At 42.6% G+C, this 24,046-nt stretch overlaps 1 protein-coding gene across 1 annotated transcript in view; it reads right to left on the reverse strand.

Moving 5' to 3' along the window:
- Window positions 1–737: 737 nt before the first annotated feature.
- The window catches only part of tesk1b (testis associated actin remodelling kinase 1b), a 29,709-nt gene continuing 6,400 nt past the window's right edge, over window positions 738–24,046 (reverse strand). The window contains exons 3-11 of the mRNA XM_015010733.2: window positions 13,372–13,493; window positions 13,190–13,238; window positions 11,689–11,835; window positions 9,694–9,776; window positions 4,725–4,815; window positions 4,189–4,272; window positions 3,117–3,203; window positions 2,681–2,780; window positions 738–2,593 (exon numbers count right to left, since the gene is read on the reverse strand). Coding sequence (XP_014866219.2) covers window positions 1,518–2,593; window positions 2,681–2,780; window positions 3,117–3,203; window positions 4,189–4,272; window positions 4,725–4,815; window positions 9,694–9,776; window positions 11,689–11,835; window positions 13,190–13,238; window positions 13,372–13,493 — 1,839 coding nt within the window. The 3' untranslated portion in view covers window positions 738–1,517. The remainder of the gene's footprint in view (window positions 2,594–2,680; window positions 2,781–3,116; window positions 3,204–4,188; window positions 4,273–4,724; window positions 4,816–9,693; window positions 9,777–11,688; window positions 11,836–13,189; window positions 13,239–13,371; window positions 13,494–24,046) is intronic.

A 24,046-nucleotide genomic window follows, 5' to 3' on the forward strand; every position in this document is an offset into this window, starting at 1 on the left:
AATTGCTTTAAGAATTAATGCTGGTAATAATTCTAATAAGATTTTTTTCTAAAATGCTCATTTTTACATACAGAGAGTAGAACTGGGCTACATTTAATGTTACACTCAAAGCTTCTAGAAGTTTCCTCTTTTTTTTTTTTTAATACAAAACAATAAGTTTCTGTTCCTCCCCCCCAACCAGAAACTTAATACACCAACAAGATGCTAATATAATAAAAACACTGAAGGTCTAATACGTCTTCCTCATTTTAAAAATATTTTGCTAATGTGTGAATGATTTAGTTATAAATGTTTTAATTTGTCAAATAGTTCCTAGCAAAACAGACTAAATGCCAATGTGCTGAATATCGATAAAAAGATATTAAAGTTAACTTACTCACCAAATATAGTACGTTAAGCTAAAATAAGCTAATCTTTATTTATAAGGCTGGTGTCTTAAAACATGTCACTAGCAGAAATCTAACTCAAAATTACCAACATGTATTACATTTAAACAACAAAATTAATGGTAAAAAAAAAATAATTACCAAGCTCTAAACTAGCAGAGAAACATAAAAAATAAATTACATGCATGTAAATAAAACTCAACACCGCTACAAGCCACACACATTACATTTAAACACAGTTAAAACTGTAAAGCTGTTTTTTTCTGAAGGTATTTAGAAGATTATTCCCAATATCAATATTTGTGGAAAGAAGTCAGTGGAGAAGGCAACAGAAAACAGCTAAAACATCAGTACAGTCCATCTTTTTATTCAATGCCATTTTAAATAATAAGAATCTGTACATCTCTTAAGCAGGTCTTTGACCATTCATTCCCAAATATAATGATAAACAGTTTCCTTATTAACAGTAATACAGTTGAAGTGATGCAGGCAACCAAAAGGGCCAACAACAAAAACAGTCTGAACAGTGTACAGCATACTCGTCCTCACACACACACACAGTCTCACACACTCGCATACCAACAAACACTCCCCAGAAATGATCTGTACACCTCTTGATAATTAAATGCATGAAAACAAAACTGCCTGCTCTTTCAGAAGCAGCACCAAACATCAAAAATAATTATCATTGCAACAGTATTAATACTAAGCTTAACATTCCTCATTTCAGCATCATCAGTCTCATCCGGCATAATAGTCGTTAAGATCTGTACATTTTACAGGATCTCGCTGCCACAAACTGGAGCGCTCGCATGCTGACAAAGAGTCCGATCAGTCACATCACAGGCTGACATCAGGTGTTGGGACGCCCTCAGTCCAGCAGAGGGCGCCCACCAGCAAAGTCTCACAGCGTTTCCTGGAGAGAAAGTCGTTTCTTTTAAGTCTGGACAGTATTTTAATGAACTCATGCAGACACACAAACGCCTGTGCAACAACAACAAAAAAAAAAAAAAGAAAAGAAAAGATGTGTCTGGAAAATAAGTATTGCTGCATTAAAATCTGTGCAAATTTTAAGAAGACCCGCTTGATTCCCAGGGAAGAGCTTTGCATTTGGTGTTGACGGTTCAGGATTTATGTTTGAGCTCCTGGCAGGGTCAGCCCTGGATCCAGGCTGGCGTTGGTGGTGTTGGGGGAGGGCGGCAGGCCCTTGGGTCCCGGACAGAGGAGCCCGTGCGACGCCGCGTGGTCCCCATTCAAGTTCTTGTAGGGGTTTCGGCGAGGCGGGGCCCTCAGACACACCGAGGGGAAACGGAGTCCGGCCAGGCAGCAGCCGGGACAGGAGATGACCTCCTCCTGGTCCAGAGAGTGTCCGCTGCCGGAGCCGAAAGGGGACGAGCCGGCCGGGTCGACGGGCGGGGAGTGGTAGCCGTTGTTATTGGCAGTGGGAGTGTCCGTGGGAGCGGCCCAGTCGAGCGGCCGGCTCACGATCACGTTGTGGTTGTCCAGATTGGAGAGGGGCGGCAGACTGGGAGGCCCGTTGGAGATGGCCGACCGCCAGCCGTTCGTCATGGAAGATGTGGAGGGATTAAAGGGAGTCGAGGAGTGAGAGGGAAGAGGGCGCTTGGAGTAAAGGGGTGACGAAATGTCCTGCGTGTCTGGGGAGACGGTGCAGTCCATGGGCTCCTCCTCCATGTCCTGCTCCTCCTGGTCCGCCAGATTCAGTGACATCAGTTCAACCGGAAGACCCGAATCACCCGTCAGAGAAAGAGCCGCCTCCCCTCCCAACAAACTGTCCTCCTCGCTCCCTCCGCCGTTCACATTGTCGACCTCAAACGTCGACTCCTCCTCCGCCAGGACGGTGTTGGGCGCACACACCATGTGCGGCGGAGGCGTACACGGCAACGAGTGGCACCGCCTGTGCCGCCGGGGCACGTCGACCACCTCACCGTCGGGCGTGGGAACGTCGTCGCAGTCTGGCGGAGGGGGCAGGGTGAAGGTCAGGGAGATGACCGACTTGCTGGGTGTGTCGAAAAGCTTGATTTTCCCTCCTTTGAGGTCCTCCCGCTGCGAGAAGGGGTTCACCCGGGCGGAGGGCGCCAAGGCGACGCAGGGGAGCTCGTCCGGAGGGTGCAGCATGTCGGACTTGCTGCGAGAGAGACGCGGGTCGGACGTGTCACAGAGGGACGGCCTTCGCAGAGGTCCAACGGCTGGAGAAGAGATTGTACAGAGAAAAGCCTGATTAAATACAGGAAAACATCAGATTATTGTCACGCGGCGCCCAAATGTTGTCTCACTTTTCACTGGAAGTTCGCCTCTCTGCTCTCTCTCGGCTCGTTTCTTCTTCTCCAGTTCGGCTACGATTTGGGAGAAAGACGGACGGAGTCTCGCTGACATCTGAGAACGACACACGGATACGGATGATTAAGTACGACAACAAGCTGAGACTCTTCTCATTGTAGTTATATTCCCTAGTGTCAATTTTCCTTATTAAATAAAAGCAAATAAATCACATTAATTTCATGTTTTTTGTCCAAATACAACAATCCCATAAAACCATCCTTGTCCAGAACTTGCATTTATATGAAAGTTACATCAAGTCCAGCTCTAACGCTTCCTTCAACTTCCCCTACAGTCATAGCAGGAGATATGCAGATATAATACAGACAGCAGAATGTGAAGCAGCCATATTAGAGATGGAGCACATGTGTGTATCTAATGAGCGTTTCATACATTGCAGCAAGCGATGGCCAAATCCAGGAAGTAAGGTGGACAGTCTCCAACCATCTGCTGAAAGGCCTCGACGTCCAGCCCAAAGTCCTGAAGGAAAACACACAAAAGAAAATATTCTAAATGGCTTTCTAAAAAGGTTCACTGTGGTTATCGTCCAATTTCTCTGTCATATAATGGCTTCAGCGACTATACCGAGTGGAGAAATATTCTTATCATAGCCCCACAGGAGTTGAAATAAAGTACTGAAACACTTGCAGCCGGAAATGTAGGCAATTTCTGCAGCTGCGTATGAATAACAGGCTGACAAACACACCAGCTGTACAGATACTGAGAAAAAGCCACAGATGAAATTTATAATAAAAGTCTTAATTTAAAGCCAATTTCTGAAATTTGTTCAGAGATAACAGAAAACTGTCAATGTGACTTACGACCACAAAAACTGAACTTACTTGCATCACTACCAAAGCATCTGTCCATGTCATCAAGAAAGTAAAGCAATGTATGCATATCAATGTATGCAACAATAATTCAGAGAAATTTATGAAATTTTACAGTATTTGATTGTTTTTGAATTGTGCAATTTCCAGTGAGCGCAACGGATCGTGTGTGTGTGTGTGTGTGTGTGGTTTTGCTGTTTTTCCTGTTTAAACACCATATTCAAAACCAAGTCCAAATATTTATGTGGTCAGAGGCCACACAAACTGTTGGGTCAAGCCAAGTTGATGCTGCGCGCGGCACAAACACTCGCTTCAGTTTGAGGCCTTTATCAGTATTTGAATTCTCAGTTGAGATAGGAAGGCCAGCTTCCCGTTTGTCCAAGATAACAACCAGAGAGAAGATGACGAAACGATAAAGCCGTGACTTCGCTTGAAGCGGCTCCAGTCATTATGACACCGCATTAAGATTTCTGCCGATCTCGGCGTCCTCTGCGTTATGGACGCAGCCATGTTTGTGTTCAGGCTTCAATGTTTTTCCTCATGAAGACAGGTCTGGTTCAAACAGGATGTGGATGCGACGCGCAGAGCAGTGGGGTTAAGCCGCTCGGCTCCGTCATGGAAAGCGGAACCGGTACCTCAGTGCGTGGCAGGACGTCTGGGTCGGCCTGTATCCTCGCGATGATCTCACACAAGATGATCCCGTACGCAAACACATCCACCTGCAGCGACACCATGAAATTATTTATCAAGAAAAAATGAGGACAAAGAAACAATAATTATCCATTCCTCTAATTTCTTAGCAATACAATATATTTTTTGGGCAAAGTTGGTATGTTTTTACAGATATGCAAATTCATAGATTAATAGCAGCTAAGAGTATATCTGCATTTAATATAAAAAGGGTCAACATTTAACGGCAGTGTTGAGTGGGAATTTCCACTAAGCGCTACAATTACAAATGAGTAAATATTACAATTACATAACCTGTCTGTTTGCTCTCTCAACAATAAAATGATTTACACATTTATTGCTTTACCTCACTGCATAGTTCCATGGTTTATTCAACCAGCTGTTTTTTTTTAATTTTATTTTTATTACACCCACAGTCGACATAGAGCTCAGGGAACAATCTTCAGCTTAAAGAATGAAGGAGGTCACTCCTCTTCAGTACCTTTTCATTGTATACTTCTCCTCTGAGCACCTCTGGGGCCATCCAGTAGGGGGAGCCAACAACTGCCAAACGCTCCTGGACTTCCTCCTCACTGCAGAAAGAAGAAGAAAGATGCTTAAACGGAAGCTTTCAGATGCTAATTTCGGCTAAAAGTATTAATATAAAAGTAGAATGTACAAAGAGGGCTTAAAATTGAGTTACAACAAAAGCTTTAAACAAGGGAAAATAAATACAAGCTAAGACCAAGTTGGGCTGAAATTAAAATGAGAATCGGAATGAAGCTTTAACTTTCAGTCTTTGATTAACCGAGCCTGGAGCTATAAAGGTAAAGTTTCAACTTTTTTTATATGATGACTTAGTGCTTTTCTTTTCAGTTCATCTTTGGTTTTGACCGTCCACCACTCAAAAAAAAAAAAAAGTTTTTCCAGTTTTTCAACCTGCAGCCAACATTTACCGCTTATAATTGCGCAAAATTTGCAAAGGAAGATGAAGAGTGAAAACAATGCAGTTAGGAGAACTACGGGAACACAATGTTCACCTGAATTCAGTTGAAACGTTGATAACCTGTGGGATTTTCTAGCCGTTGTGATGCTAACTACTGTTAGCAATACAAAGAGATAACCTGTGTAAACAAACTATGCACAATAGTCTCAGTTCTGTTTTTCATGTCAGCCAAAAAGTTTTACGTCTTGGTCTCGTTTGGCCAATAATACTAAGAGGTTTGTGGTTTAAACTTATAAACAACGAACAAGTTTAGGCGCGACAAATACAAGGCACAGCGCAGCCAACAATGTACTTGGACTAAAAAACAACAACAAGCATCATCTAGATGTCAATTTACTGCGTGTGGCAGGAACATCTATCACATTTGGACTGAAATGTATAATTATGTGTCTGTATTTGTTTGTTTCAAGAGACATGCTTCGGGTGAAAACATTTTACCGTCTCATGCGGGAAACGACAGATAAAATTAGATATTTACTTGCACTGTATAAAAAAAAGTTTCTCATCGACATTAAATTAAAACCAGCTCTGCTGTAGGTCAGAGTTGGTTTTGTTTCGTTTTTTTCATGCGCTGAATATGAAAGATATTTTTCAGATTTGTTAACGTACATAATTTAGACTCGACTTTTAAACTGTACAACTTTAGTTTGTTGACATTTTTGGCCCTTTCCTCCCAGTAACTGGGTCAAGTGCGCCGCCATTAGCTCAAGTATTGTAAATTAATAATGAGAAATATAAAAAAGCTTGGCAACTGTTTAAAGACAATTTTAGTATATGCAAACATTTCCTTCTAAAAGTAAAAGAAATGAATGCACAAAACTATTGAATTTAATCAAATTGGACGTTGATTGATTTCTGTGGAAGAAACAAAAACGATTCAAAATTAATATACTAATTTGCAGGAACAAGCATAACGCAGAATCTTCCATATCCTTTACAATGAGCATCGAGACCAGAAGTAGAGGAATCAACTTCAGATTTGTTGGAAAGCATCAACTAGATTAAACTGCGGTACTTGCAAGGCGAAGCAAGCAGCAAGTAAATAAATAAAATGCATAAAAACACTCAATCTGATTAACACAGAGCCGAGGCAAGAGAGGTTTTCTGAGGTCACTGTTTATGCGTTTGCCTGCACTTCTCCTGCGTCTAAGAAACCACAATATTTTCAGTTATGTTGAGATATTGTGCAACTTTAGCAGAAAAAAAAAGGAAGGAACTGAAGAATGTGCAAGAGGGACGATGTGATTGCACACACACACACACACACACACACACACACACACACACGCACACACACACACACACACACACACACACACACACACACACACACACACACACACACACACACACACCCTCCTGCAGGCAGCTACTTCCTCCCCGTTTCTATTTCCATCTGCCACGGCGGGTTATGATGCAGCAGAAAATCCAAAACAAGAGCCGAGACGGTCATGGCTCCCGGTGTAAACACCATTTGGAGAAGTGGACTGGCACAAACGAGAACGCGCAGAAGGCAGAGGGAAACCGACTTGACCAACACGAGTTGGAGTAAAAACAAAACAAAAAAAAAAAGACCAGAGGGACAGCGAGCGGGGGAGGAGGGGGGGAGAGACTGGAATAGTTTGACCATATTTGGAGCTTTCCTAACCCCCCCTCCTCCTCGACAGACTCCTCAATCATCTCCGTTGCTTCCCTCATTCTTTCTCCACTCCATGCCGTTTTGCAGACGAACAACACAAACACGACGTCCGCTCTGTTGGTGTGCGTCGCTGCAGGAAGCAAATGTGTTTGAGTAAAAACGAAAAGCAAACACGACCTCGGGGATGACAGCCGCACAATCCACCAGCTGCCGTTTAAAAAAAAAAAAAAGAATGGAGGCACAAGTATGCAAAAGTAAATAGTGGCCGTTTCAGGAGGAGAAAGAGAGGGAGAGATGTCGCATTTGGGAAATATCAGGCCTCGTTTTCAGTTTCCCTCCTGCTCACATTTTACTAGGTGATGCACACAGAAAGCATTTAAAGTGAGAAAGCTACGAGCGGGCCCCCGGCCGTGGCGCGCACTTGTGTAAACACGAACGGTGGCTCGGCTGAAGCAGAGGGAGCGGAAGCAGAGCGCACTATGAGGAAGGCGAGTCAGGCTGCAGGGCGAGGCGTCTCTGACTCTGCAGAGCTAAAAAGGAGGAAAGGACACAACTCTGCAGGCAGAAGCTTGAAAAAAAATCCTCTCTAAAATAAAATATCTGGCTACATTGAACATCTAAGAATTTATTAAACTGACGTGTGCTTGTTTAAGAATTTACTGCTTTTTAAAAGCTGATATTTTTAATCAAAATTTGACTATCCAACCTTAAAACCATTACATTATGCACGGATTTCTGATTTTCCTGGTTCATGAGTCCAAAACGGCCAAGATGTTCAGCTCTGCAGCAGCAGCTGCTCCGTTGGCAGAAGACTCAAAAGTTGGATGTGAAACCTCCAATCTGGAGACGGTTTAAAGGTCAGTTCTGCTTCTTTTAGGGTCAAGAGTTTTACCATTACAAGCTACAGTTTTCAGCTGAAGCAAAAGAACATTTTCTGTAATGCGATTAAGAGATTAATTTATACAAAAAATCTTAAATATGCAAACTGATGGGCAGTTTTTATCTTTTGTGGTAGAATGGGAGCACAATAAGTATTATTACAGCTTTGATTATTTACAATCTAAGATGACGACCGTGATGATGGTGAGGGAGCAATTATTAGGATGCCAAAGGGAAAGGAGACGGCAATGAGAAAGACGAGGACGACCAGAACGTGGATTAAGGACTTCAATGTGACGACTGCATAGAGGAAAATGATAAGATGAGAATTACTGTGAGAACGACTAGGACGACGACGCCGCTGATTTTCTACCGGGCAGATCAAAGAATTGAAGGTGAAGTTGTGGAGAATATTCTGTGCCGTTTTGGCAACGGCAGCGGAGGAAGTGAACAAGGCCACCGTGTTGACCACGGAATTAACAGCCGCCTCGTTTGGATCGGTGCTTCTCTCTTCGCACCGTAGGATGTGATCGTCTCGTGATCGGAAGGTTGTAGGTTCGATTTCGGCTTCCGTCATGTTGATGTCCAAGGCTCTTAACCCCAAGTTGCCTACCGATCAAGTTGCATCGATGCATAAATGCGAGTACCAATGGGTGAATGTGACTCTAGTGTAAAGTGGTAAAAATGATTGGAAAAGCTCAGTCCATTTACAATTTGTTTACGGCTCAGAACATTTCCGGCACATTACATGCACCACGGACAAATGTTAGCGATTTAGTAAAGTCCAAAATCACAACAGAGTCTCCAGGAAGGAATCGTTTCGAAAGAACGAAGGAAATGGCGGAGGATAAGAGGTCATACCAGGCTATCATGACTAAAGATAAATAAGGGACAATGACGGCAATGCTGACCAAGGGTCAGGCACCAGGTAGGATTATGAAGAGCGTGATGAAGACTACGCTGAGAACGACTCCTACGGCTATGAGGAAAACAGCAATGTTTCCTCTGACAAAAAAATTAATTTCAGCATCAGATACCCTGAAAGTAACTCATGGATGTTTTCCTAGGACTAGAACTGCAGCTTCTCGTGTCCATGACCGTCATTTCTGCAGCTGCACAGCTTCACTCGCTCAACACCAGATCCAACTTTGGATTTAGTGCTTCCTTTCCGGGGCTTAAACGTAATCGCTTCTACATATGATCTCAGAAATATGCAAATGTGCCAGTAATTTTCTAAAACGGTGACTTTACACAAACCAGGGGAACACTTGCTCTCATTCCAACGCTTATGATTGCAGCCAAAGAGATTTATTTTACAAGCAGCATTTTGAAAGGGCGACTTTCCTGAAGCATTTTTCCACAATGTGGTAATTCTGGTTGCTAAGAAGAATCTGATCTCAAACCAATTCTGGAGGCATGAAGTCACCAAGAGAGAAAAAACCTAAACAAAATAAAACTTCTGTTTTTTGTCAAACAGTGCAGAACGACTATAAATTACACGCGCCGCACAAATGTGATTAAATGCAGCTGCAAACACAGGAGCAGATAGCATGATGGGAGCAGCAGAGCAAGTTGGGCGTCATCTGCAGCGTGACTCAGAGCTGTCAATATTTACTCCGTCTGTCCGTTCTTTTATTTGAGAGAGCAAACGGGGGTCAGACCCCAGTATTTGGAGGAGGCGACTGGTGTCTGCATACCATTAAAAACTAAATCTACTGTGATTAATGGTCTCGTTTTTTTGTGACTGTGTCTCATCTTAATGTGACCAAGGTTGGATGTGGAGGGGGAAAAAAAAAAAAAAAAAAAAAAAGGAGAAGTTGAGTGAAAATATTTTCAAAAGATACGGCATGACCGATATCGCACAAAGAAAGAAGTGAAGGAATGTGATTTATTGAGACTTATCTAATCGCAGAAAGTTTATAGATGGTTACGTTTTTATTGACTGACCTGTAATCTGGGATTTTCTCTGCCAGGCCAAAGTCTCCCACCACAGCTGAGCACATGCCGCCCTCCAGGCGCACCAGACAGTTCTGCACACAGGAGGTCAGAGGTCACAGTGGTTACCGTCTAATGCTTCACATCCAACAACCCAGACGGTGTGATCATAGTGATCAGAGATGAGGCGTTCAATAGGTTTTAGTTGCCATAACAAACTAACTGTAATTTACTGAGCTCTTTACACGACTAGCAAGTAGAGCCTCATAGTGGAAGTGAAAATAAATTTATGGTTTACAATTTCTTGTTTTTAACACGTAGAATGCTGGTACTGCTAAATAAAAACAAAAAATGCTTCCAAAAGTCAGTGAACGCACAGTACACATTGTAGTCTACATAAAAACAAAAATGACAATTTGTTTAACATAAGAAATTTACTAAAAGAAATCTGTAAGATGAATTTAAGTTTTATTTTGACCTCTTACTGAACCAACTACAGATGTAAGGTATTTAAAATTTAACACTGATCCTTTTAAAATGATATAATTTTCTTTAAACTTGCAGATTTGGCAGAAAACTGAAACTGCATCAAAGAGCCTCTTCAGTAAATCAGCACAATCTGGAGGGATTATGCTGGGATTAAAAGTCACTTTTAGGCCAATGAGCCAATATTTCTATTTCTGAACTTCTCTGATCCGATTCCAGCATATTGCCGTCACAAATCTAGAGTTAGAGCAACGTAGCGTTGTGGCGACAATACTTGAGGAAAGCCTTTACCTAGGGCTGTTGTAAACGAATATTTTAGTAATCGAGTAATCTATCGATTATTCTTACGATTAATCGAGTAATCGGATAAAAAAAATTATAAAATGAAATATTGGTAAATCTGGCATAATACCGGTGTTACTATCAGATATCAATATCAGTCCAATTTTTCATATTTGAGCATCCCTAACAGTTGCTTTTTTGTAGTTTAGAAAACTAACCTGTAACAATAATAGCTCACTTTCTAAGTTAACCAGAAGAAAAGTTCTAGAAAAATCTGAAATTATATTGAATTTAATAAAGAGGCAGGCTCACAAATATGCTTATAAAAAATGTCTACAATCCAGCTTTTAGTTTATGTATTCATCTTCAGTGAGTTTAATAGATTAATTAAACTCACCTTGCCACCTAACCTGTCACGCTTTGGGTTTGAAAATACGGGAAATGCCGCCTGGAGTGGGAGGAGAGGGCGAATGAAGGAACATGGGGTGGAGGGGAGGAAATAGACCAGCGGACTGACGAACCGTTAGACCGGGGGACGAACACGGGGGGAAGCAACACGGGATATTTACCACACCTTCACTGGTCACACTCAGAAACTCATCTACCAGCCATGTACGATGCGCTCCGCCACCCGTTTCTTCAGACCGGGATATGAAATTTATTGTGCGGTTCGTCGGTAAAGCTACATTTACACGGTAAGCATCAGCTACTCAGCCGCCCGCCCTGTTCAGTCTATCCGCTCACCTCAGCGCTCTTCCCGCCGTTCGCTTTCAACCAGCAGCTCCGGAGGAGAAATGCTGCCGTACTCCAGGCATTCCCCCAGTCATTTTAAGGATGCTTATTGGTTCCCCAAAAACGATAAAAAGTCGGGCATTATCATCAATCCATAAAATCCCCACGGGCCAATCTTGAAGATTGGACTTTATGCCGCTGAGACTTAGCTTTTGTCAACAACTCAGAGGCGGAAGTGAGAGCTCCGCGCAACGCAAATGAAGTCCCGGCCGGAACACGGTGCGCTAACTAATAAAACATAAATTAACGAAGCTTCGAGGCAGGTAAATTTTCCTCGAGGAATTTTAGTAATCGAGGTACTCGAATCATTCGAGGAATCGTTTCAGCCCTACCTTTACCTTCTGCAAAAAATGTGTCCAATGTAAACAAAAAAAAAAAAAAAAAAAAGAGCAAATCTGCATAAATTCTCATGCATTCAATAACCTTGCAAGCAGTGTCGATGCTAACCTTGGAGGTGAGGTCCCTGTGGAAGATGCCCTTGCTGTGCAGGTACTTGAGTCCGCGGGCGATGTCCAGAGCCAGGCTGAGCCGCGCGGCCCACGACAGATACACGTCACTGCCCAGCAGCTGCTCCAAGTTACCGCCGTTGATGTACTGGACCGCAGGAAGAGAGAAAAACGACAACAAAAACGTGTTCGGTTTAGATTTAATAACCTTTTGCTGAACCTCTGATATGAATAACCCTCACAACGCTGATGCAAAGGGATGTAGGACTGCGACTACTGATGACAATTTTAATGTCCTATCGGCTACTTATTTTAGGTCATAATCATGTAGTTACAGTTTAAAAATTCTTCTGCAAAAGTTTGAATTGCTCAGTTTGAATTTATAACATTGAAAGCTTACGGAAAGCTTAATCTAAATAAAGTGTGTGAACTGCAGCAGGAAATGTGCAAACTCTCCACATCAGAACTTAGGAAATGAGTTGCAAACTGAATCACAAGGTTGCTTGAATTTCCTCTTTTCTTGTCAACTCGTCTTTGAGTGTTTATCTCACAAACTGCCAATTCATTAATATAAAAAAAAAAAAAAAAAAAAAAGGAACTAAAGATCAGGCCGCGTGTCGAAAACACACAGCGACATGAAAACAAGCTCGGGCGCAGGTGAATGGGGTGTGAATGCACCAGATCTCACTTTAAGTCTTTGTGTTGCTTCCTATTTGCTGCTGGGTAACCATGGTAACCGCTGGTGAACCGATTAGACGCAAAGGAACAGATGACACAAGCCGCCTGACCTCTGCGTGTTTATTCAGGTGATTCTGTCTCCTTGGCCTGACAGGGACAGATGCTCCATGTTTACTCGACAGCAGCTCAAGTTCAGAAAGAAAAAAATGCAAAGTTGCTGCTTTTTTTCTTCTTCTTCTTTTACTTAATTTGCAAAAACAAAAAAAACAAAACAGATCAGACCCAGAAAGAAGTGTGGTCTTGAACTATTGTCATTCAGAGGTCCACAAGTGGTCCCCACGCTGCACTTTGTGGAAAAATATGAAACTTGGGCGATGGTGAATTCAAGCCAGAGGTGTTCAATCTTTCTCCACGAATATCCAGATGTGGAAATGTCAAAATCAAACTCCCCATTTTTCCAGACTGCAAAGGGACCCCGAGAGTTGAAACAGGTTTTTGCTAAGAGCTTATTTTCTTTTAGCTCCTCTGAAGTGGTGGGCCACTTTTTCCAAGACCAACACCAAACCGACTGCTCTGTAAATGCGACAGAGTTCGCCGTTCACACAAGAAGCCAGGAACCAGAGTTCTGGCTGAACGTCCTGCTAGCTGATGCAGGAAATCATCTCGACACGTCAGTCTGAATACAAAAACAAGTGTGAACTTTCTCCTAATGCCAGTTTGATGCGATAAAGAGCAATGGCCTGGCAATATGGGTGAGATTATAGTCCTGCTTTTTAGGTAAAATCATGGCAAATCCTAAATGAAACATCCCATCAGGGCCTCACCTCTGTGAGAGCGTGCAGCTGTCCCTCATGGACACACACTCCTATAAACCTGCAGGGAAACATAGAAAACAATCAAAACCACACATTTTTTTTTCAAGGAACTAATTCAATCAACACTTGGTAGAATATTTACGTCCGATGCATTTGCAGGTATATAAACGTACGGCGATCGTTTGAGTTACCTGAGTATGTTGGGGTGCGACAGTCTGTTCATGAGCTGGACCTCCCTGAGCATGTTGGCTCGGTTGCTGGCCAGGATGTTCATCTTCAGAGCCATCACCTGGCCCGTTACGCGGTGCTGCACCTGGGAACGCAGGACAAAACGGGACCGTTTCAACCTCGTCGTGCACAAAGTTACAAAAAGAAACGTTCAAGCAGCAAGGAAAAAGCGCCTTTATTTCGTGCGAGCCCACCTGGTCTTAAGAGTAAAAACACAGAAACAAAAACATTCCCAAACTCGTGCGTGTGGAAACTCTGTGCTGCTCGATTTCTGGAGACGGGCCAGGAAACATTAGCAGGTCGGCTGCACCATCAGCTGCCCTTTCTGGCCAAACCTGCTGCCATGGCGATGGCGCCGTCTGGTATGGTAACGGAGACGCGACTTGCTTCCTCCTTCTCCCCCCACCAACCCCTCTGCACTCCCAGGACATGCATTTGCTTGGCATGCATTTTGACTTCTAAAAGAAATTTATGCCAGACGGATATGACAGCTGAACTGTTTGGCACAGAGAGAAGAAGTCAGTGTTTTTTTGGGTTTTTTTTTTTTTTTTTTACAGAGACCAGAAGCGCAAGCAGAAACGAGGAGGAAAGCTGTGAGAGCAGCACAACGGAGCCAGATGCATTCTTGTAAACTCTTCACTGGCTGCATTTTCCCCGCTTTAGTTTCAGTGGAAAACTTAAAAAAAAAAAAAAAAAGGGAAGAATTGCAGCAAGAAAAGTTCAACGCAGAATGAACCGAGGGCCGACGGTACAGATGGTTTGATAGATTGGTGAAGAGAATAACCCAACATGCCAGCTGGTTGCACAGAACCAGCTGGTTATTCAATGCTGTGGCGTTTAGAGGAACTGGATGGAACAATACAGTACTCCGAAACAGTAGAAGGAGCTTTTTATTCATGAAATTTAACGAAACCAAGTCTCTGCAAAATTGCAACGTCATGATTTTTTCCCCCCAGAGAGATAATTCCAGGAAGGAACGTCTCCCTCACCTAAAGAAAACCTGTTGGCATGCGATGCCTGGAAACATAGCTTACACTTTAGTTGGTCTAAGATGAGTCAATTTATAATCAAAGAAAAATGTTACAGGGAAGAACTTTTTTTCCTGTGGTTGCCTTGCAGACTACAGAGACTGGATGGTAAAAGATTTGTTTTACAAAACAGGAAAATCAAGTCTTCCTCTTATTGCAAAATTTACTTCACAGAATTTATGGCACAACAATCCTCTCTGCGTTTACTGAATCATGACAGCCGTTTGGATTCAGCCAACAGGTTTGCTGTTCATTTCGGGTTTTTACGTCTTCATACTTTTAAAGTTCTGGTCGTTTCCAGTGGTTGGTGTTGGAATGGGTCGTTGTTGAAGTGCAGAGAGATTCATCAGGGCAATAGTTTCATACTGAACCCACCGATTAAGGTCCTTTAAATGAGATTAGAAAGTCCTAAAGCAATCCTTTTCATCTGGCTGTTTCTCCTGTTGCCGTCTACTGCCAGTCAGCTGGCTGAAAGAGTTACTATTGTTTGCATTTGCAACATAATGCATAACTTTTTTTTTTTTTTTGCTTAAGGTCATTGTTCACAGAGAAGTCATACTGCTTCAGGTCTAATTTGCTGTAGAGAAAATTTTAATTTGTAGAGCAAATAAGTATTTACCTCTAAGATGGAGCTCAAAGTCATTCTGGTTGGATCAGGGGTCAAATGTCAGATTTCACCAGAGCAGTGGGTCCAAATGTGATCAGAACCAAAATAGATATAAACATAAATTCTTTGGAAAATCAAATGCACTGGATCAAATGCTTGTTTATGGGTGTGAAATGGAAATTGTGACTTGGTCACTAGATCTGTTTGTGTCCACACAGCCACTACCGTTTCTGTTTTCCTGCCTCTTGCAGCGGACTTGTTTGGACACACGAGGACTTTCCACACACCTTTGGACCCGTGCAGATGACAACATTCGGGTCGCATTTCGACACCGCAGCAGCTCCTGCACAGACCCGTAAATAATTAAAATTTAACAATGCGGTCCTGGAACCGTTCCGCTCTCGGTCTGACGGGCCGTCGCACCTCGACTAATCTGGCTCTGATGACCGACGTGACGAGCTCAGAGGTCAGGGACCCACATGTGACCCCCGAGGATGTAAACAGCCTCACAGGAGGATAAATACCCGAGAGTCCAAGGATCCTTTCCAGGTCAAAGGTTAAACATCTTCAAGGAGCCCAACAAACTTTTATTTTAGCACTTGAACGAACTTGTAGTAAAATACTAAACTGCCATTCATATCAGAACTGGCTTATTTCAAAAATAATGAGGTAAGGATACAAAATCAGCCTCAGCTTGGGTTTTAATTTCAAGGAGAAACTGAATCTCTTTTGCGATGTTAGTTTGCTAAAACAGAAGTCCGCCCTGCTGCCAATAACAAACCGTTATTTACATCAGCAATCAGGAGTTGTGACCTTAATGCTTGACTGTATACCAAATTTCCTCCATGCTAATAATAAAGCCAAAGGGGCACAGCAGGGTTTCGGATTGCGCCTTCATTAGCGAAGGCAGAGTGTGTAATGAAGGAGGAGGAGGGTCAGAGAGCAGAGCCTCCGAGCCGCGACACTGGCCTAGATCCGAGTCCTGCATCCGTCTTTACGCGCGCGCGCACGCATATTCACACGCGCAGGTCGGCACAAAAGAAAAGGACGTTGTTTGTTCTGAGGAGGAGGACAAATCGCAGCCTTCTCAGTCAGGCTGCAGGATGTGCATGAACACACACATGCAAATCACACTTTGAGGGCAACGAAGCCGCCTTCTGTTCAGGTGGAAAATGAAGCGGGAGCAGAAATGTGCAGGAACTGGAGCCTGTTGGACTAATCTTACAGGATGAGTCATTTGTAGGGAGGTGGGTAAGACTGCAGTGGCCTTTAGCACTCGAGGGGTGCAAGAAGAAGAACTGAAGGGCGCAAAAGCATTCCTGCACCTTGAACTTTCACACGTTGCAAGTGCAAACTTTTGTGTCTTGTAAACAGATGTGATAAACAGAAGAGTATAGATTAAATGACAATAGCTAAACAAAACAGACAGACTAAAATAAAATGGCATTAGATGCTGAATGCTTTTTGCGACAGTTTTTAGAGATTCTATAAAGCATTATAGTGTCAGTAGAAACTGAGCTATTGGCTGGTTTTTACCTTTCTGGTAGTAAGCCGTATGAAAACAGGAGGATGCATCGCTCCATTTATCTCAAAGTCACAGCTGGTGTGACTCCAGGCTCTGTACTGGGACCAGAACAAAACTGTAGAAGTGCCATGTTTTTGAAGTAAACCCGTCGTTGGACCATGAAGACATTGAAACAAATAAATCTGCAGCGAAACTCAAACATATTCACAATTCAAACAGAATAGTATGATTTTTTTCACACACATTTGTTTGGAAAGGCTTTAGGCAGAAGTATAAACTTATTTAATCCTGCTGCCTTTTTCTCTTTTACAAAATAAAACTATTTCTTTAACAGAGAACATACCTAAGCAAACACTCGTCCACAAAAAACTGAGAATCCTCCACTGAATAACCATTTAAAATGACTTTATATCTCATTTTAAACCGTTGCATCTTTAAATTGTTTCAGTGTTTAACCTGCTCCAATTTTCTTGTTCCCGTTGGTTTACTAATGTTTTCTAACAAACCTTTGCATATTTGACAAATTGATTTATACTGTAGTCTAAATGCACACAGGCGGAGTATTTACCAACTATGCAACATCTGGAGACAATTGGCTGCAAAGCATTTTATTTAGGGGTATTGAAGGAAAAGGGGGGTGAATATGAATTCATGCTACGCTGAAAGTGCCGTTCCTGCAGCTCTGCAGCTAAAAATCACGTCTGCCCTCTGTTCCCTGCCCACATCTGTCTTCACACCTCCTTGTAGAAATACTTACATGCTCAAATATAATCCAGGGATTAGCAACCCGCCACACTGTGACTCACGCTGCAGACTGGCTGCATCGCACACATGCGCCAAATGCTGATGCAGCCTCGTTCGACCCAGCTGTTTTGTTCTGACAGATTTTAGCCTCCAACCAAACAGGCTCTCACTCGTCATCACTACAGCCCGACTCGACGCGGAGGTCAGAACCGAGCCTTTTCAGACGGCAGCAAAACAAAAACGCAGCGTTTGTGGCGTTTCTTCCACACGTCTCGTTCCCACGGCCTTAATGGCCCCGGCTGCCGACTCGCCGCTGGAATGCCCGCGACGTAAAGCAATTACCCACAGGCCCATGCTTCACTCTCGCACACAAACATGAGTTCAGACACACCCCGAAGCTCTCCACCAAAACACACTCGGCCTTGTAAAGTGCTGCCGTCAGCAGACGAAAGGTCACGGGCGGCGCGCGCTCGTCAGCCAGCGGCTCCGCGAACTGGACCGACCCAAAACAAAGAGAGACGAGTGCAAGAGGGATGCATTAAAGCTTTTATAGATGCAATTCTAAAGAAGTTTTTGATGCTCAGTTAGTTAGATTCATATTGAGAAGTGTGGGTTTTTTTTTTTTTTTTTTTCTGAACTAATGAGCTTCCAGTGAAGCGCTCCCACTTCTGGTCAGCTGCAAATGGAGTTAAAACCACTTTGCTGAAACGATGAGACGACTGATTCAATAAGACAGCAACTGAACTTGGAGGGAAAGAAAAAGGTTTAAAACAGAAATACTGCATTTATGTAAAGGCAAATATGTTGAAAATAATATTTTAAATTGTGACCATTTTCCAGGATACATCATCTCTTTAAATTGTTAAATGCAGAGAGAGAAAAAAGCGTAAAAATCTAAGATAAAAACTCACTGCAAATGTTTAAGCTTCACCCAGTTTAAGCTATTAATTAAGAGGGTTTCTGCAAAGGATTAGGGGTTAATAATAATTGAAAAAAAAAAAAAGAAAAATCACCAGGTCACAAATCATTTTCCAAATCCCATGAAGCCGTTCATGCAGATTTTTCACCAATCTATGCAATAATTTTATTTCCTCATGTAAAGAAAGCCACACACTGCTCTCACCTTGCAGGGGAGACTGCAACCATCAGCATAAATAAGAAAAGCATGTGTGCTGAGCACGTCGCACGGTTCGCTGGTGTCGCAGAGGGAAGAAAATGTGGTTGAGTGTGACCAGAAATCCAGCTACAAACACAGTTCAGTGACTTCGCCGTTGGCAGAGGGTCAGCTCTGAAAACCTGGTGGCTTTCATGGTTTCTGCACCACTTCCCCCCCAAACAGCAGCAGTAGTCGTTCATCAGTCAATACACGACTGTAGAGTTTCAGCTGGAAAGCGTTGTGGCGGTAAAGTAGCGACAAACCTCCCTTACAGACCGTGTGTAAAAAGTTTGTTAAAGTCTGGAGAGGCTCCGCCCACTCTGCAAATTTTAAGAAAATCACCCGATTCCCTGAACCGGTCGGAGACTCCACCTGAAATTCTGCTTTCGCTTTAAGCAGCATGTAAATGTGCCGGCGTGTTTTCATGCAGGCGAGCGAGACGACAAGGAAGTCGGGAAAAATGGGGTTCCATCAGCCAGTCAGCAGGGAGTGCTGGCTCTGTTAGGGGTCAGAGGTCAGATTCTGGTAGTGGACGTGACGTGCAGCAGTGAACCACGATCCTTCCTCAAACACGGGAAGAAACATGGCGCTGAAGACAACAGTTTGGTTAAGTCAACAAAACTCGACCAGTGATAAAAATTTTAAAAACTTAGAATGACGGAGTGTAATACTTTAAAATAAGCAGACATTTCTCACTCTTCTTATTTAAAAAAACTACTGTAAAAATTTTTAGAAGTTTGATGCCACTGTGTTTTGTTGATCTTGTGTTTACATCGTTTTATTCAGGATTCTGTCCGTTTCTTTTTATCGTCGCCTAATCATTTTAGCCGTTTTATTGTGTCTGATAAAGACTTTTCAAAACTTTAAAACCACAAAGGCAGCCTGGTCACACGCGTCATTATAAAGAGACGGGAACAATTACATGAAGGCTTAAAGGGATGTGTCAACAGGAACGCAAGTGCCAACAGGTCTTAGCTCACCTTTTCAGTCATCGGTGGCTCATGCATTCCTGCTCGCTTGCTGCCTGTAAATCACTTCTTGGCTGCTAGATTTTATTACCCATAATGCAACACTATTAGATAAATTATTTTAAAAAAGAAAACAAAGCTCATGAGTTCTTGTCTTGTAGGTTCTTGGGGTGTTTAGTGAGTAAACGGGTACATCGATTGCTGAAAGTCAACTAATTTAGTAATTGATTAAGTGTCAACTATAGAATATAGACTCAAAAAAAAGAACATATTCAAAGTGGTAATTAAGTCAAAATTTTACAAAACAAAATTATAAATTTTGCATTTAAGATGACACTTTGTCTATATATTTAAACTAAAACTCCTCAAGTGGGATAGTTTTAGCTCCATTCATTTCAGATTCACTAAAAGAATGTTATATTATTGCATTTTAGGCAATATTTTTTAAAAAGGAATTGAATGATTTGTTTATGCATCTTTTAATGCATTTCTAATATTGTATAAAAAGGCTAAAATGGTTAAATGAACAATCTGTACCATGTGCAATTTTTTAAAATCTGATTAATCCATTAATAGTCGATAGATTAATTGATTGTTAAAGTGATTGGTGACCTTAAACTGCGATCCAAACAGAACATTTTACGACGCCAACAGATAAAAAAAATGTTTAAAGGTTATTTCAAGATTACTGAACTGATTACGGTTTGAGCTGCAGATGCTACATAAGCTAACCTGCCATTTACCACATGCAGTCATGCTTTATACGGACTATTCCTTTAAAAAAAAAAAAAAACTTCACTGACTTCTAAATCTAAAAAAGGTGGTGGGATTTTACTTTGCGTCCCTCACACCCACCAGTTTAATGTTTCATAAATGAGATTCTAGAGCTAAAGGGACGGACTCCAGAAAACAAACGAGCTCGGCTCCATCATAAGCGCATTTCACCACGCAGACGCCACCATGGGCCATTTGTTTATCTTCTCACAGGGGAGTGGTCCTCCTTGAGGTTTAGCTAAAGACTACAGCACTGCCAACAAGTGGACGGGAGGAAACTCTCATTGTGAACCGACGTAAACAAACATCAACCATCTCTGGAGATAAAGCTAGAAAAACACTGACGGAAAGGAAAACTTGGGTGTTGGGCAACAGCTGCACAAACCATCTTCCTCCCCGGTTTGGTAGAAATGCGTAACCCCCCTCACCCCCCCCCCAAAAAAAAAACAAAAAACAAAGGTTCAAGTAAAGACAGGCACACGCTCTGGCCTCCTCGGTGCTTTCGTGTTTGTGCGGCAGTGCAGAACACAAACAAAGCCTGATGGCTGTGCAGCAAGTGGCAGCAAAGCAGGATCCAACCGACGGCAGCAAAAAAGGCAGGATGAAAAGACGAGCTAGCGCTAGGCTAAGGCTCTGATGTTCAAGTCTGCACTGGCTCTGCAACACCAACACCCAAAACGCAGAGCAGCCGCGTAAATCCCGAGCGCTGGAAGCCGATCAGGAGACAGCCGCTGACGGACGGCGACTTTGAGGATCAGCTTCCCCCCCCCCACCGTCGCTCCTTTGTTGCCGACGGATTCCTCCCGAGCTGAAATTCTTCCAGCGATCGGGGATTTGCACAAGGAACCGGTCAAATCTCAACTTGTCCCGCTGGGTGATTTCCCGCACTAAAACAATCATTATCTCTTTCGTTTTTGGGGAGTGTCGCTGTGTGTGTGTGTGTGTGTGTGTGTGTGTGTGTGTGTGTGTGTGTGTGTGTGTGTGTGTGTGTGTGTGTGTGTGTGTGTGTGTGTGTGTGTGTGTGTGTGTGTGTGATTTAGTTTCCACAGACAAAAAGAAAAAGGGAAAAAAAAGAAAAAACTAAAACAAAACAAAAAGCAGATGAATGAAATATTTATGTCTCGGGAACTTCAACTGTCAGAAAATTATTACTTTTGTAGTTCCCAGTCAATCACTCAATCCAAGTTGCACAAATCTTAAAACAGAATCAAAGAAATTACACCAAGTAGATCTGAAGCTGATAATGTCACTTCTAAATAAAGTTGACGGTTCATTTGTGGCATGTTGAGCAGCCGTATAAACCAGGATCTGCAAACCCACAGAGGCGACGACACCAGAGATGTTTTTTTCCTCCACTTTATCACAAGCAGCCGACATGCAGACATTAAGGTTTTCAATCATGGTCACTGTGTTCTGTCACACTAATCTCCTCTTTATCCCTTTTCTCGTCTCCAGTTCATCATCAGATCATATTTTAGAGGAACCGAGGCGCTGGTACGCTTGTTTTTCCCTCTCTGTTGCAGCCTGTCATTACAATAATGCTCTCTTCTGTGCTTTGCAGACTCCAAAGATAACAAGCAGAGGCCCAACCCTGAGCCTCGCCGACGGTTTCCTCAACATCGTTATGAATTTTGGATGAAGCAAAAGCTGGACGAAGAGCTCAGCAGAAACCGAATGAAGCCCCTAAAAGACTCTTCGCTTATGAGGTCCTGGATGTTCCATGAAAACCGTTACACTGAAAATGAATGGGGCTTTTTCGGGGCCCCTTTTAATTTAGGCTAATAAAACGTGATCCGGGAAACAGCAAAATGCCCCGGGGTCTTTTTTTTTCCAGCTATAATTATAACCCTGCACCAGTTTTCAGCTGAGGTGCTGACAAATACACAATCTTAATATTGAATTAAAGAAAAAAAAATGTCTGAAGACATCTTGGCCTTTAATGAACCCTTGCTGCCATTTGCACGTACTTTATCAAGTAAGCTTTGTGGAAACGCAAAAATATGTTTACAGGGTTTAAACGGCACTAAAAAAGGAGAACTGAATTAGGGGCATTTTGACACTTAAAAACTTTTTTTTTAAAGTTAGTGGTTGAGAAAACATTTGTGTTAAAGTCAGTTTTTAAAAACAAAAAAGAGCTTCTGCAATTATGTAGCCGTTTATGTACAATAATAAAGACGGTAATGCAACGCCTTTTTCCTAAAAGTAAACAAGTTTTATGCATGGTCAACTCTGAAGGCAGTGTCATTTTTTTGTTGTCGTCGTAAGATTTTGTGGCAGCAATAGGCTTACATTATAGAACATAAAAATAAATAAATAAAAAGGTTAAGCTGGGTGGTGATCAACACACGCAGCAAAGGTCACAAGGTCGCGATGTTGGACGGTCGCGCTGAGGATGAGCCTCGACCGCTGAGCCACCCATTGCGGTCATTTTTACAGAATTATGCTGGAATACATTTGCAGAAAGAGAAAATATTTGTAAATTACCAACAGCTGGAACATTTATGTACCCAAACTCTACCGCTGTCCAACCGTGACATTTTCTGTGCTCCTCCTGAGCGTTGCGTCACAACTGCAGAGGACTTGCATACAAATACAAACTTTTGGTGAATGTTTATTCTTAATTTAGAAATGTCGAAGACATTGAGAAGCATAACATTTTGCACCTTTATCTGACAAATTAGCCAAATTGTGACGAATGCATTCATTAGCTGGAATCAGGGACATTTTAAGGCAGCTAATGCTACTGCAGAGCTAACACACAAAAGCTAATGCAGCTTGTTTAAAAAAAAAAAAAAAAAACTTATTTTAAGCAAATCCAACTCTATAGAGAGAAGAGTGCATGTGAAAGCCCTGCGGTAAAATCATGAGAAAACATTTAAAGAAAAAAAAAAAAAAAGAAGTGATTTATGGTGGTCCAGTAAATTCTGCAAACAAGACAAAACTTAAATCCATCAGGAGGTTTGTTACGCAACATCAACAGCAGGTGTTATCTGCATTAGCAAACATCTCGTCGATTATCAGGAGAAAGAGCTCAAACATGACGCGATAACACGGTAATCCAATTAGAAACAGATCCAACTTGTTCCTTGTAAAACTCGCAGGCCTGTAAAACGGCAAACATGTAATCATATCCTGCGAGTTTATCTGAACTGCTGACTGACGGCGAATATTATTTCGGATTGATTATTGCTCTTGGAGCTTCGTGTTTCGGAGTCTGACGTAGAAATGGGAGGAGAAGCACCGGAACATTTTAGAGAATATTCAAAAACGGCACCTGACGGATTTGCCTCCCCTCTTTTCCCCCTACGTTTTAATGCCTCCACCCCGCCGCCTCCGTCCCCTCAGATTGCACAATTGCACTCAGACGAGGTGAATAGCTGCCCATCCGCCTGCAGCGATCCTCCATTGATCTGCACTCAGGACTGGAGCTCGACAGCAGCACAAGGCGGGAGGCCGGGCTCTCTGTAACCAAGTGCAGAGCATCCATTTCAAAGCAGCCATCCTGCACATTAAGTGGAGCCTAAATTCATTTAAAACAACACCCGTCTCAGACAGTTTGTTCTGCACAACACAGTCGAGCCCATTTTCTCCAAACTCAACCAGGATACAGCAGCAACCGTCCAGTCATGCGTGTAGACAAACTTTTTTTTTAAACAAAAAAAAAAAAAAGGTAACCGATAGCCGCGGTGACAATTTTGCATTTATATTGCGCTATCAAAAGGCAGCTAAGTGCCAACCTGACAAGCCAGCTGTAAACATGGTTGCATTTGCATGTTCATTAGAAATTCAAAGGCCACGGCGGAGGGAGCGCCCTCAGACTGAAAGGAGAACAGGGA

Source organism: Poecilia mexicana, unplaced genomic scaffold, assembly GCF_051168715.1.
Source record: "Poecilia mexicana isolate PSO_F unplaced genomic scaffold, ASM5116871v1 scaffold_18, whole genome shotgun sequence".
Lineage (NCBI taxonomy): Eukaryota > Metazoa > Chordata > Actinopteri > Cyprinodontiformes > Poeciliidae > Poecilia > Poecilia mexicana.